Source organism: Chelmon rostratus, chromosome 21 (genome assembly GCF_017976325.1).
Source record: "Chelmon rostratus isolate fCheRos1 chromosome 21, fCheRos1.pri, whole genome shotgun sequence".
NCBI lineage: Eukaryota > Metazoa > Chordata > Actinopteri > Chaetodontiformes > Chaetodontidae > Chelmon > Chelmon rostratus.
In genome coordinates, this window is record NC_055678.1 from 8,741,028 (window position 1) to 8,755,871 (window position 14,844).

At 46.5% G+C, this 14,844-nt stretch overlaps 1 protein-coding gene across 2 annotated transcripts in view; it reads left to right on the top strand.

The window, feature by feature from the left end:
• The window catches only part of LOC121624762 (zinc finger MIZ domain-containing protein 1-like), a 115,763-nt gene that overhangs the window by 62,767 nt on the left and 38,152 nt on the right, over window positions 1-14,844 (top strand). For both annotated transcript variants that reach the window (XM_041962630.1, XM_041962632.1), the window contains exon 3: window positions 9,756-9,875. In XM_041962630.1, coding sequence (XP_041818564.1) covers window positions 9,807-9,875 — 69 coding nt within the window. In that variant the 5' untranslated portion in view covers window positions 9,756-9,806. The remainder of the gene's footprint in view (window positions 1-9,755; window positions 9,876-14,844) is intronic.

Genomic DNA, 14,844 nt, shown 5'->3' on the forward strand with positions numbered 1-14,844 from the left:
ATGATACTCGTGACATGGCCAAAGAAACCTCTGTAGCTCAGCATCGCTGTATTTATGCAGTGATATGTCAGTTTGGCTGTTAGAATAAGCTTAAAGCACCCTTTGATGACACATAATGGTAAAAATAAACAAGTCCTCACATTATAAAGTATTTGTGCAGGCTATTTTCTTTTCTCCTAGCGTGTATGAAAGAGATTATTTGATGTTGGTGTGTATATGTGTGTGAAGGGATGGGGCTGTTATCGCTTCATTTGACAGCATAAGTCGTGAATTGCATAACGCCTCCTCTGTCCTAGCATTCAATATTCATTTGATGCTATTTTTAGCTCCTGTAAGATTATATAAAATGAGACATACTGTTCTACAAACATGTGATCCGCATCGCTGAGACTACTTGCATGCTCTCTGGCTTGCCTTTCGTGTTTTTATACGCTGTTCACAAAGAGTACCACAGGGTGGGATGGGTGAAATAATATATGTTGAATGAGATGATTCAGGATGCCTAAGAAGGGAAGATGTGCACAAAAAAAATATTGACTAAATGTCTCAGTATTTGATTGAGGACTGTGCTAAGTCTACTCCCCTGGAGAATCTCTTTTTTCTCCCCAGACACATTGGCATTCTTCACAGCCACACGTGAAATGAGAGGCTTCCCGATTCATTTACACAAAGGCAATCAAAATGTGGCAGCCCGCAATCTCTGGCAAATTAGAGCAGTACAAGCCGTGCGGCGTGGACCCGATCAGAGGTTGAAGAGGTGGAGGTTGAGGTCTGTCTGTTGCATGGGATTCATCACATGCCTGTGTGTGTTTACACACCCCACAGCCCCTCCATGAGGAAGATTTTGACACAGATTTACGGCAGCCTGTGTTACCTAACCTCTAAATCAGCCCCACACACACACATACGCACAGCAGACCCCTACCCCTCCTTTACATACAGACACACTCCGCCTGGTCATGGACGGGGCATGTAGGACGGTGGTGGAGAGAGGAGGGGGACGGGGAGGGAAGAGAGGCCGAACTGCTGCAGTCAAAAGCCTCCTCTCGGTGGATCAAGCGTCCGCCTGTCTGGTAATGTGTTGTCATTGACCAATTAGGAAATCCAGATCAAACAGGCGCAGGGAATGGCCCCTCGCTGCCCCTCTCTAAGCACTCTGCTCTTTTTAATTGAGCACATTTGCGGAATGAGAGGCTTCTCCCTGGAGGGAGCGATGGCTGCAGATACGAGCAAGCTGTTAACACAGGATCAGTCCGCTCTGCGAGGTTATCAAACAATCTGCTGATATAAAAAATCTATCTTTATGAGTCATGCCAGTTAGAGCATCATAATACAGGTCTGCAGGCCGGTAGTATAGGAGAGACAAAAACATGGCGAAGTTGATGAAAAGAGTTGATCTGTATGGTTGCTGAGGTGGTGTTCGCATTAGCAAAGTTTAACATCTATAGTCCCAAAGTTTAACATCTATAGTCCCGTTTATGGGCATCTATCCAATCATCGGACTCCGCTGATGATGTGTTTGAATCTGCGACTTGTTTACAGTCAGGAGATCACGAGAAAACATTCATTGTTTCATATTAAATACATTATAAGAGCACCAGACAAAAACAGCTCCTGAAAATAATAAGAGACGTCTTCCACCGCGTCCACGCCTTGGCCCGTCTTCTTCTTCGTTTGTTGGGTTTTATGGCAGTTGGCATCCATAAGTGTTGCACCTTTAGCTGAACAATGGCCACAGTGGCTATGACGCGTAATCTCATGATATTTTTTAAGTCAGCTAACTGACCCTTAATGTCCATTCAAGCGTTTGCTAACATTAGCCACCATAAGCTACTGGTCGTATCAGACCAAGTAAGACTGTAGCAGCAGATCCTCTGAGTGTATGAATTTAGCAGCTGTCTTTTTTATTGCTCATATTCAACTTTTCATTCATGTTTGGAAAGTTATATAATCTCGCTCTAATATATTTGATTTAACCAGGGAATCTCCCACAAAGATCTGTTTCACAGGAATATATTGTCTGAGATCGCTGTTAAACTTAGACAGTATAACAGACTGTGTGATGCAGATAAAGTCTTTTTAAAAAGAGATAAGAATAAAATGGATAAATAACATGGCAATATATCCATAAATCAAGTAAAATCTAGTCTATGTCTGCAGGATTAAATCACAAAGAATTGTTTTAAGTGATTTATCCAGCAAAAAGTGCAAAAGTGTCGTGGTTCCAGCTACGGAAATTTTCTGCTTTCTCTGTTTTATATCAATATGAACAGAATATCTTTGGATTTTGGACTGTGCATCTGACAACAAGTAATTTGATAATGTCTGTTGTGGCTTTGGCAACTTGTAATGTTCACTATTTGACAGGCATTACAGAGCTCAAACAACCAATTGACCAAAATGGTAATGAATAGCTGAATAGATAATGCCGATAACCGTCGGTTGCAGCAAAGATACAGAAACTCTGCTCATGAAATTTTAAAATAGAGATGTTAGCGAGGTCGTTATGAGCGCCGTCAGTTGCATGGTATGTCGTCTCAGGCTTCTTGGGTGAAACAGAGAAAGCTCATGTTGCTGCTGTCCATCAGCGTCTGGGCAGGTTGAGCTCATGCACTATTTAAAATCTCCCCCTCTCGCTCTCTGCGCCTCTCTCTCTCTCTACCCTCCCATTCACTCAAAGTCACAAACGGCCAAAGGTCGCCGGCACAATGGAGACAAGGAGGTCATCCATCCCCCTGCCCCCACCAACAACCCCTCAAAAACACACACACAAGCCAACAAACACACACAACCGCCACTGACTTATCACCGCTGCCCGCGCACCTCACACACTCGCGAGGCAGCGAGCACACAAACGCGCACACCCTCGTGTTCTGTTCTCAGCCTTCTTTGAATTCCTTCCCATGTATCTTGCAGCTTGCCTGTCACTCCTCCCCCCAGCGCTATCAGTCTCTCTCTCCCAGACCTCATAATGGCTCCTCCTGGGTAGCGGCTGCGTCTGCGGCTCCCGCTATTTCAAAGTTTTAGCTGGCCGGATTAAGCGTGGTATGTGGAAAATGAACAGCCACTCACAGGAGGGACACATGAGCTGAATGCATAATAAACCAGGAGACTGGCAGGGAAAAAAGAGAGCAGAGAAAGGAAGGAAGGAAGGAAGGGGGGGGCGAAAAAAAGAAAAACACTCACTCACAAGTTGTCTGAAGCAGTGTCAGCACCTACACGGCAACAATATCACTCACCCAAATGGAAATAAAATGCCTCTTTGACTTTTCCTCTGTGCTCACAATCAAAGGCAATTTTTAAGACAAAGTGTTTCAAGGGGCTGAGGGTAGTGGTGACGGCATTCTTTGTGAGATATTGAGTGCGAATTCACCTCATATCGCAACAGTTACTACGGTTTGCACTTGGCTCACTGGTTTCATCATCATCATCATCATCATCATCATCACATGCCTCCAGAATTCCTGGAGGACTGCTACTGATAGAGCACCGCGGGCCGGCACGGAGAGCGCGAGGCTAGCTGGCTAGCTGCTAGCTCCACGCTGCTCTGCATTCGGTCGGGGCTCTTCGGAAGGCGACACGCAGTCGTGTGGCTCATCTGCGCCCCAGGGGAATTGACCCCCCCCCCTCCCCTCCCGTGCTATTAGCGCAAGGGTGGAAGGAAATTAAAAGAGTAGCTGTTTGGAGGAGGCGGTAGAGGGCAAGCGGGAGAAGGAGAAACTGCTGCGACGCTGCTCATGTTCGCACGCGGCCAGGAGCATCTCCTCTCCCTTTGCTTGCTCCAGTAGGCAGGCGAGGGTAGGTGGGGGCTTGGTGGTGGAGAGAGACTGGCCCCCATCTGCCTTTGTCCTTTTTCTTTTTTTGAAATCGCAGGCGGCGATAGGCCTCTGAGACTTGGTGAAACGTTACACTTGGTTAGAGAGGAGATATTGCTTAGGCCCCTCTATGATCCCCGGCCCTCTGTTTTCTTCTTATTCTGCTGCTGCTGCTGCTGCTGCTTGGGGGGGGGGGGGGGGGGGTTGTAGCAGCAGTAGTGGTGGGGGCTTCAACTACCCCACCCTCCTGCCCCCACCACCATGCTCCCTTTGCTTTTCTAATCACGCTGCAGATGTGCCTGATGGCTGAACAATCTCTGTGTACTGAACGTGGGGCTCCCGCAGGAATCCAGGAGGCTTGCTTATGTGAGCTGTCATGAAAAAAAGAAGCGAGAGGGCAGGGAGGGAGGGAGGGAGGGAAGGAGGGAGTGAATGTGGGTCTGCGTGAGAGAGAGCGAGAGAGTGGAGTGAGTTAGAGGAAGAATGGGAGATGGAGAAAGACAGAGGGGAAGAGGGAGAGATCAGTGAACAGCGACCAACGCAGCAGGGCTCCTAGGATTGAGAGTGTGTGTGTGTGTGTGTGTGCGCGAGTGTGTGAGTGAGTGGCACAACTGCGAGCCCACCCTCGCTCACGGTTGCCGCTGGAGCTGCAGACCAAACCACATTAAATAAAAGAAATCCATTCCCAAGCCTGTTAAGGAGCCATGTGGGGAGGTGTGAGAGTGTGTGTCTGTGTGTGTGTGCACTCGAGTGGCTGTGTGTCCATATGTGTGTGCAGCAGAGAAATGGGGGAAGGGAGGAGGAGGTGATGGAGAAGGGCTGAGGGGAGGGGAGGTAGAGCAGGGAGGTGGGACAGGCAGGAGGCAGCTCATATTATCCTCCGTGCCAGCTCTGGATGGAGCCTGCCGAGGATTATGGCACATTCTGTAAAGCAACAATGGAAGCAGCGCCGATTCGTACACATTTCCATCCGCTCTGCTTTTTCCTCCGTCGAACAAACACAGCTTTGTCCTCGCTGCCCGCCTGGCCACTTACCAGGCAGAGAACCAGGCAGACACCTGGAGTCCTAGAGCTGCCCTCTCCAAACTAAACACCCCTCCCTTGGCGCAAGAAAACAGCGTCCCTACAATGTTGAGATAATTAAAGGGGAGCTTTCACGCAGGCCTCGGCCGACAGTCGGAAGAAAACAAGACATATCTCAGAATCAGAGCTCATTAAAATCATGAGGGTGAGGAGATGCTTCCTCCCCCTCCTCTTCCTCCTCCCCTCCTCCCTCATCTTTATCGCCCTTAAGCAAGTGCTGCAAACAGCCGAGCCCTAGTCAATGATGGCGCAGATTAGTCCTTTATTGCCTAATTCACCTACAATAGACGGCATGCGGGGACGCCATCACCTTGAGCAGGGCGTCCCGATGTGTCCCCACGAGGCGCGAGAGTGATGCCGATTCCTGCGCTCGGGCCACCTCGTTCCGTTTTAATAGTGTCAGCAGTACTTTGAGCTTTCGATTAGTGAGGTGTGTGTGTGTTTGGCTGTACGTGTGTTGGTGGAGGGGGGTGTTTCACACAGCTCTGTGGAGGTGTAACACCCCGCCTGTAGTGTTGTTGTAAAGCACATTAGGAGTGACTGAGGGTGTTGTTATGGTATCATGATGCCGGTCCAGCACTCAAGGGAAGGTGAGAAGATCTGTGTGTGTGTGTGTGTGTGTGTGTGTGTGTGTGTGTGTGTGTGTGTGTGTGTGTGGTCGGGATGGTGGCCAGCGTGCCTTGCTGTCTTACTGCTCCTGCAGCCGCCCTCCACCTCACTGCCTGTGTGCGATGATTCGGCCGAGTCCCTCTTGAGGCAGGAGATGCGTCTTCATTCAAACACTGCATCTGCGTCTCCCTTTAAAGCATAAGTTCGGTTTCTCGTCTGAAAAATGCGTTGAACTTATTCTCACGTCACCTGGGTATTTGTCGCTGTGCAGGATGAACCCAGTGTAAACTGCGGGCTTGCTCACCACCTGTCTGATTGTCTGACGGTTCATTTCTTGCCCTGTTGGACTTTGTTGTAACGTTGTCACAATGCTCCCGGATCTCGGCGATTACTTTGGCGAGCACAATATTGTTATAACCAATTACCAAACCTACCAAAAAAATAAGACCCGATGTAATAAACTGTAAATATCCTTTCAGCAGTAGTGTGCCCAGCCTCAGAGTAGCCTGACTTGCTTTGGTTCACAAGCCATTTATATGAATAAATTAAATCTGTTTACCACTTCTCTGTGCCTTGACAGCTCAGCTGAGAGTCTGTGTAAAGCGGCGAGGGTTCGTGATCCATTTGTTCTGCTGTGATGGCGGGATAAAGCTAATCATTGTCTACTCTTCTCCCCCTCAGACTGTTTTCATCCTGCAGAGCAGAGGCGCACAACTCGTCTGCGTTACATTAACAGGCTAGAAACTCTCTTTGAAGATGCAGGGATGGGTTTTGGGTGTCTGAAATAATGTTTAGATTCCAAACTGTGCGATTGTGACAGTTCAAAAAGCAATCCCTCTTACTTACTGCAGATAATGTTCTGCTTTAGTGTCTTCATTCAACATTATTTAGCGTCACCGTCTCCCAGTCCCCGCCGTGGCACAGTTTTGTCATCAAATTAAATCCGCAGCCCTTTTCAAGGTACACTTATGTAACATGATCACGTAATGAGACAAACACAGACCCTGCCTGACAGGAGACAATCCTGTCCTCTGCGGGGTGCAGTGTGGAAACAAAGCTTTTAAAGTGGTGGTATAGGGGGGAAGAACAACATTGTTTTACCCTAGAGGTGGGCTGATAGCACTGTGAAAAGCCCATTTGAAGAGGTAGGCCTCATCTGTCACTGGGCAATGGAGGAGGCAGCCATGCAGAAGCCCCCTGATTATAAAGAGATAATTTCATCCAATCCTCTGGTGGTGCTCCATCACCTTGCCGCCATCCTCCACTGCCTTTCATATTTGTTCCCAGCCTGCATCTCCTCACCCGTTTCGTTTTATTACAGCTCCCACTCAATACATATATTTTAGCTCCCCCTTGAATAGGGAAGGAAAGCGGGTCTCCCTCCTCCCCTCCCACACTCTATCCCAAGTCCACCCCCCCATGCGTGTCTTTTGTTGTGCAGGAATCCACAGCTCTCAACTTGTTGTGTAACGCCTGCCGTGCAATTTAGTAAATTAAGCTGAAGCTACGCGTGTATCTGCGCCGATTCCCCCTCATACTCTCAAAAGCGTGCGGTAGGATTTCTGGGGTAACTAGCTGAATCAAGGCAAATAAGTTCACTTTAGGTAATGGCGCAGAGAAAATAATAAGTGATAACATCTGCAAGATAGAAAAGAGCATGTAAATAGAGGGAAGGCTCATAATTGCATCTGTTGTCATATCTGCACAGCATCGCTGGTTTAATCTTTAATTTGGCTCTTGTTAGTCATTAAAGATATAACAAAGGACTAGTGTTTAATTAGAACAAGTGAATATCTGAAAATTAAATTACTCTCCAGCACTGTCGTCTCATACTTTTTAAAATTATCCTGGGAAACAAAGTAACTGTAAATATGTGAACACAGGGTTTTTTAGTGCTGGGAGGTCAGAAGCATCATTATAATGTGTGTTTTAACAGAAAAAGCAGGGGTGGCGAAAGGCGGCCCAGCCTCTTTTCTCTCCCCTCGTTTTAACTCGCTGTTGGAGGTAAGAGAGATGACATCGAGAGAGAGAGAGGGAGAGAGAGAGAGGGAGAGAGAGAGAGAGCGAAGGGAAGGGAAGGGCAGGAGGGAAGAGAGACGGAGAGAGCAGGTCGACTCGCTCATCAATAACCACAAGGTCAGACAGGCAGTGCCGGGCTGAGTGGGCCCTGTTAGGAAGCAGCAGCTGAGGATTTGTAGAGCTTGTAAAGGCTTAAAGCAACACCGCTCCGCCTTCTTTGTGCCACTAGCCAGGCCTTTGAAGGGCCAGGGAGACACCTGCTGGTGGCTGAGGGGCACGATGGTCATGGGCCGCCCTCGCCAGGCATCAGCTCAGTATCAGCTGGCATCGAGCGGGGGACTGTGTCACAGCAGCGAGCACCAGAGGGATGTAAAGAAAGTCAGTGCATGAACATATACCATCACTCAGGGTGATGCTTATCTCTTGTGTGGCACATACTGAAAAACAGAACAGCTTCTATTCATATGCTAGCAGGAGAGGTGTTGATACATTTTAAAATCATATGTTTAATGTATTTATTTTTTTAGTTTTAGTTTTTACCCAGAAATGAGAGACAGAATATCTTGGATCAGATTTGTTGAGTCCAGATTGTAAATACCTTCAAATGACCACAATTTTTTTTACAAATGTACAAATAATAAGCGTTTTCTAAAACTTTCTAACCCTTCCAAGTCACCCAGGTGTTCGACTAGTGAGCCCGCAAGCTCCTTCAAGCCTCAAACGTCCGTCTGTGTGAGGCTTCAGAAATGTCAACAAACAAATACTTTCCATGTGCAAAGAGAGTCAGAGTGGAAAAACTCCTGCGATGTCTCGTTTCTTTATGAGCTTTCTAATTTATGGAGAGGAATGCACTCGTGTGCCCTTCTCTCCTCTCAAGTGCAGGCATGAGCAGCTCCAATAGGTAGCATAAAAGCTCTTTAGCTGTCTAGTGGAGTAGATTACTGGCCCTACCGTTAAATCCAGCTAGAGACCCCTAAGTGAGCATTATCAGTATGGTGCAGCATGCTGCCTCCTCTCTCTTTTCCTCTCTCTCGCTCATCTCACCGGTACTTTGTGCAGTGAAATTTCTCACTGTGTGATGGTAATGGAGAAAGATGGCGTGGGGGCGGGGGGGTCTGAGTGATGGGGGCGAGTGTTTGAGTGAGAGATGAGGCACCGCAGGAGGAGATGCCCCTGCAGTAGCAAGAGGAAAGATTGAGACAGGAGGAGATAAAGGAGGAGCGAGGGGGGGTGGGTGAAGAAGGAGACGCTTTCCTACCACCACCCATATGCTGCATGTGCTTATTAACTCACTTACCCCTCCGCATGAAGCTGCAGGTCACTATGAGTTATAGCCGACACCCTGACTGTGATATTTATTTGATGTTGAATGCAACATTAAATCAGAGCCCCACAGGCAAAATTGATAACCTTTAATGTAGCTTGTAATACTTTTTAACTTGTGATAATGTTATGTAGCATGTCAGATCACAGCCCTATTGTTTGCCTTCCGTGAAAAATTATTCCTCTGGATAAGAAAAAAAAAAAAATAGGGGGGGGAGAGAGGAAGAGGTTTTCCATAAGCCGCTGCTCCAAAATCAATAGTACGCTGTAAGGGGTTTTGTTAGAGGAACTCTTATGTAGCTGGAGAGCGGTGGGAGGAGGAGGGAGACATGAAATGTAGAGCATGTCTGGGCCCAGGGTACAGATAATTGTTAACCAAAGATTACATAATGGCTAAGTAATGTAAACAGAGAGCCACATGCCAAGTTAATGTTCTCACAGGCCAGGATGGAGGGGTTTCATGCAGTTTTCTGAGATAATGCTGACAGACTGGCGGACTCTGTGCGCGCACGTGTGTGTGTGTGTCTGTGTGTGTGTGTGCGCGCGCGCGCGCCTCCACCTCTGTTCATTTTCACCCCGAGGTGCTTTAAACATGGTCAGACATCCTCTCTAAGTCATCCAGTGTGTCCTCTCCGAAGCTGTATGGCAGCGTTCGGGGCAACCGCCAGGGCTTGTTAAGGGTGTCACAGGAGCTGAGAGGAATGTCATCCTTTGGGCTCTCTGAGGTGCTTGTCACCTGCCAAATCAATATCTCCCCGCTCAGCTCACAGCACCCCACACACACACACACGCACACACACACACACACACATATACACGCTAAACTGCAATATCCTGGTGGTGATGGGATTGGCAGCTTCTCTGGGAAGAGGCGAGCTTTAACACGTGTCTGTGTGTCTGTTGCAGAACGCTCCAGTTTAATGGCTGGCAGGTAGAGGCCGAAGAGGGACAATCAACATGAACTCGATTCCGTCGATGGACAGACACATACAGCAGACCAATGACCGTCTGCAGTGTATCAAACAGGTGAGGCGCGCTGCGGTGTCAGCTGTCTGATTTACTGGGTCGCTGTATATGATTAGGCTTGACACATAAATCACATGAGGCGAATTTATGTTCCCTATTATTGAGGATACAAGTGGAAAGTAGCACTTACATTAACCTTATTATAGTAGTTAAAGTACTGCTACTTTGTGTTAACATTTCCACCTTATGAAACTTTCTACTTTTACTCCTGCATTTACAGTTTTTAGTTGCACATTCACGTAAATGTTCAAAACACGAGGCACAAGTGACACTTTAGGATGTCACCATTTTTGGGAATGTTTTATCTTGTTAGTGATGCATTTCTGCATTTTAAGGAGCAGGAGAGAATTGTGAAAGAATCTTTGTTCTGGAAATGTTTTCTGCATGCAGGGAAATTCCCAAAACTATCCTTCCCAACAGTCAGACTCAGCTCCACATGGAACATGGACAGTTTGAGGCTAACGGGCTAACAAATTTGTACTTAGACACGTGATTGCAGCGCTTTATTTTTTCACTGTGATAAAAATACACTGTGGTATTGCAACTTTTACTTAATTTCAGTCAGCCGTAGTACAGCACTGATATTTGGCATCCAGGCTCTGACCTCATCATTCCCCTACAAGGAAGCTCAGGGACCCTGGTGGTAATAATTCTCCCAAAGAGAATGAGGAACCAGAGCCTACAGGTGGATGCTCAGTGCATATATTATTGAGAAGAGTGCACCATGTGAGTGTAGCGTGGGACCTGAGTTTACAGCTTGAACTAGCTTCATTAGAGGATATTAGTACTTATTCCCCCATTTGGTGTACGCGTGCTATTCAGTCCATATGAATCCAGTTTTGGCGATTTCATCTTTTAAGTGGAGTTAAAGTCTTCAGTAGGTTGAGAGAATGTTCTAAACATTCAATACTTTTTCAACTATTTCTCCTAAAAAAAACACAGCCATCCAGCTTAAACGGGTTTTCTTACCGACACAAGTTGATTTGCTGGATTTCTTTATGTTCGGCTGCTTCTTGTTGACAGGAAAAAGTAGGAAACCATCACTTTGGGTTACTTTTCTGAGTTCGTGCTTGTACACACACTCACAATCATGGCCACAAGGCATCAGAGTCTTCCTGTTTGGCCACAGTGAAGTGACTAAGCTGCTCGGCCTTATTATCAGGACTGCGGTGTGACTCAGGTTACTGACTGGGGTCAAAGAGCGGAGGCTCCCCTCCCTCCCCCATCATCACCCTTCTTTCTCCCTCCACCTCCCTGACTCCCGGCAAGTCCTTTTGTTCTCGCCTCACCACCGTTTGCTGCGGGACGAATCTCTGGCAGAATTAAACAGACATACTTGCGTAACCCCGGGCTACAGGGCTCTCCCTTTGATCTCTTTTCTTAACTGACGGCCCGTTTTGTTTCTGGGCTCTGTGCTGAGGTCCAGCTCCTGAAAAGTACATCAGAAGGCCTCTGGGACAACGTATTGGGCTCGCACTTGAACACAAGTGTGGCTGTGGCAAATTGTTTTACCCTCGGCAGGGAGTTCCCAGCTATTACCGAGAAAGAGACAAGGTGAGGCAGATAGCAAGACGGGGCGAGTGTTTAGGGAGCAAACAGAGGGAAGCCCCTATGTGTAGAGACAGGCTTTGATGTCCTTAAGTAATAAGGCAGAGACAGGTAAACACTCTCAGCCTTCAGTCTGGTTACCTTCTTCACAGCAGGCTATTAAATATTCAATATCCACTCCTTCTTTAGTTGTATGGGAGGTGAAATTGGATTCTATTAATGCACTGTGTTGCTAATAGCTCATGAATTATTCTGTAAAGGAAGTTGACAGATCAGAAAGGGGGATTTGCATCTGTCTTACACAAAAGTGCAAACAATTCAAATGTTGCGGGGTCAAAAGTATTAACCCCGCAAGGCAAAAATTTAAACAAACACGTCCCAATGTTAGCGGCCGGGGACGCATCACATGGGTAAACATGCCAATTAGAGAGATCCATGGCATACAAGGAGGCCTCCAGTCCATCTAATAAATGGTTAAGCACCGGGTCATTTCAAACCAACCAGTAAGAGCCAGCACCCTGCTAATAGAGGCAGCTTTGTGCTGCAGACAATCAGGGTTTGGAAGGCCCGCATAATAAATACCATTTATGTCCTGCCAATTAGACTAGCAGTGAGCCCATTCAGCCGGTCGTCTATTCTCCTCCCCGCACACAAAGATGATCATCAGGGGAGATCAGAACAATTAACTCACTATCTTCTCCCCTGCTCCCCATTGTCCAATATCCAAGCCATTAAAATAATTAAGGAAATATTGTAAACCAATCCAGCTGTTTGCTCTAATTGAAAGTGTGCACATGCTGAAATTTGGCATCTCGAAGGCAATACGGACGTGGAGCAGGAATATAAATGAAGCCTCGTCCATTGTGTTGTTGTTTTCTGGAAGATGTGACACGTCTGTCTGAATACTCCCAGCCAGAGCAGCGGACAGGGGAACAAATTGATTTTGTTGCTCAAATGATAAATTACTGCTGAGCGCAATGATAAAGTAGAGGAAATTGGAATCTGTCAGCCTGATTGAATCATGGGTTGAAAGTTAAATCAGAAATCATTACGGTGGTGATTTTTAAATTACCGTCTTGTTGTGAAATTGTAATAATGTGATTTAGAAACAATAACTTACAATACGGACACTTCATAAACGGTGAAAACATGGTTATTTTTCACCCCAGTACGCTAATTTTGATACTTAGAATAGGTGTCTCATTAATATTTGCATTGTTTGACACCAGCGTGAGAAAGACCGAGCACCTGCGTGATTTCATGTTTGTTTCGATTTCAGCTTATAAAGTAATTCTTCTAATACATTCATCATTAACTAGTTGCTTATTAGCATGCATATTGGCTCTTTTTTGCTCATTATAAAGCACTTAGTAGTGCCTTATTCTGCATGACCACACCAAATAGACCATGAACTAATTACCTAACCCTACCCCTTCAGGAGCCAATATGCTACTAATATGCATGCTAGTTAATGGTGAATATATGAAAGTGTGAGGTAACGCAGAAACAATTAGCGGACCGATTGATTAGTCGGCACAGAAATTTACTCAACAACAAACTCGGTAGTTGTAATTCCTTTTAGCCAATTATTAAACAAAAATTAATGTGAGGATTTGCTGCTTTCATTCATCACTGGAAGCATCATTGTACCATTTTTACATGAATATTATTAAAAGGTAAACAATACTAATAGTGTTTGTTTCCTCCATGGTGTGTGCAGCTGGTACCAAATGCCTCAAGGGAACTTACCTGTAACTTATAAAGAGTGGCACAGTAATATAAATACGTTCACTTGTTTAACCTCCAAACAGACGAGGATGTTTAGAAAAATGATACATGAGAGCAGTTATCTGATTTCACCCCAAACACCCAGTTTCTCAGTTTGTTTTCCTCTCACCTCCTGGAATTGCACCATTGTGAACACTTTGGGGAAGATGGGCTCTGTGATACCGCTGGTATCTATTTCAGAGACAGTATTTTTCCTCTCACTGTGGGGAAGCCAGTTTGCTGTCAGACTCTCCACTCAGTGATACGTACAGAGGTTTGGCGGAAACTATGAACTCTCCTCTCGCTGCAGGAGCACTTCCTCAGACTGCAAGCGTCAATATTTCAAGAGAAACTGGAAAACAACCCACTCTGTACTGCTGCTGCGCTGCATGGCTATGCAGCTGTTTTTTCTGTCTGCCGCTATGTTCTTTCCAGGGTTAATTGTCTCCATTAATATGTTTTCAGTGCTCTGGGGCGCCGCTGAATGTAGAACAACAGCAGCAACAGAACCAAAAGCTGTGATTTTGAAAGGGAAGGGAGTCTTGGCCAGATCGCGTGTGCTGTCACATTCGGTTTAGCTGCAGATGTGCAGATCAAGTCCTTTCCAGACGTGACTACAGAGGATGATTGTATCTGAGGAAAGCTGTATCCTCGGGACACTGCGAGTCCTGTCCGTCTTTGTTTTCCCTCGAACTGGGCCGAGCTTTGACTGGAGTGTAAATGTTGGAGGATCCCTCTCACCCAGGGGATGAGGGTAGGGGGGGTGAAGGGTCTCTTGGCCACTAGTTTAGGTTTGATTGGTGGGTTTTGGCCGGAGAAGGGGGAACATCTGTGGCGTGGCAGTGCCAAGCTCTCCATGTGACAGCCACACTGGTGGGACCAATTGTTCTGAGTGCAAAGAACAGTAATCACTTCAAGCCCAAGTGTTGGTGTTTTTCCCCCCTCCCCTTTATATACCCCTGCACCCACCCACCCTTTCCTCCCCCTCTCCATCCATGGTGCACTGATTGCGTGTGTTGTCTAGCTTCCAGATTCATCTAAATTTAGCATCTGTGGATGTGTGTGTTTCTCCAGGAGACTTTATCCACCAGTAGAATTTACATGCTCAGTAGCCCCACCACGTCCCGTCCTAGTCTCCCCTCAACAAAGACGTGTTGGCGGAGTGGGGAACAGTCTCAGACAGAGCATAAAATAAACAAGACTGGTTTCATCCGGACCTTGTCAAACACTGGCTTTGTAAATTGATATGAAAGCTGCCTTATCAAATCCTGACCTCTGCTGCCCCCTAAAGAGCAAACAAGAAAAAAGCACTGCGAGGTAGTGACTGAACCGCTGTCACTTCCTCTTCTCCCTTTCTCCCTGACAGTGAAATCAAAGCACACAGACGTGTTAAGAAGGCAGCCATTCACTTTAGGCTGACAAACCTCTCTATTTACCTTTGATGCTGTGGAGTGGGAGCCAATTGTTCCTGGTTTGTACTGCAAAGGCTTGTGTGCATTATCTCTCCAAAGGCAATAGATTACTGCAGAGCTGAGGTGGTGTGTCCGCTCTTCTATGTATAAAGTGACTCATATTGAGGTTTGAAAGCTTTTAGAGAAGAAATGACCAACAGTGAGTCTGATGCGGCGACCCAGAGAGGTCCATTTTTCAGTTT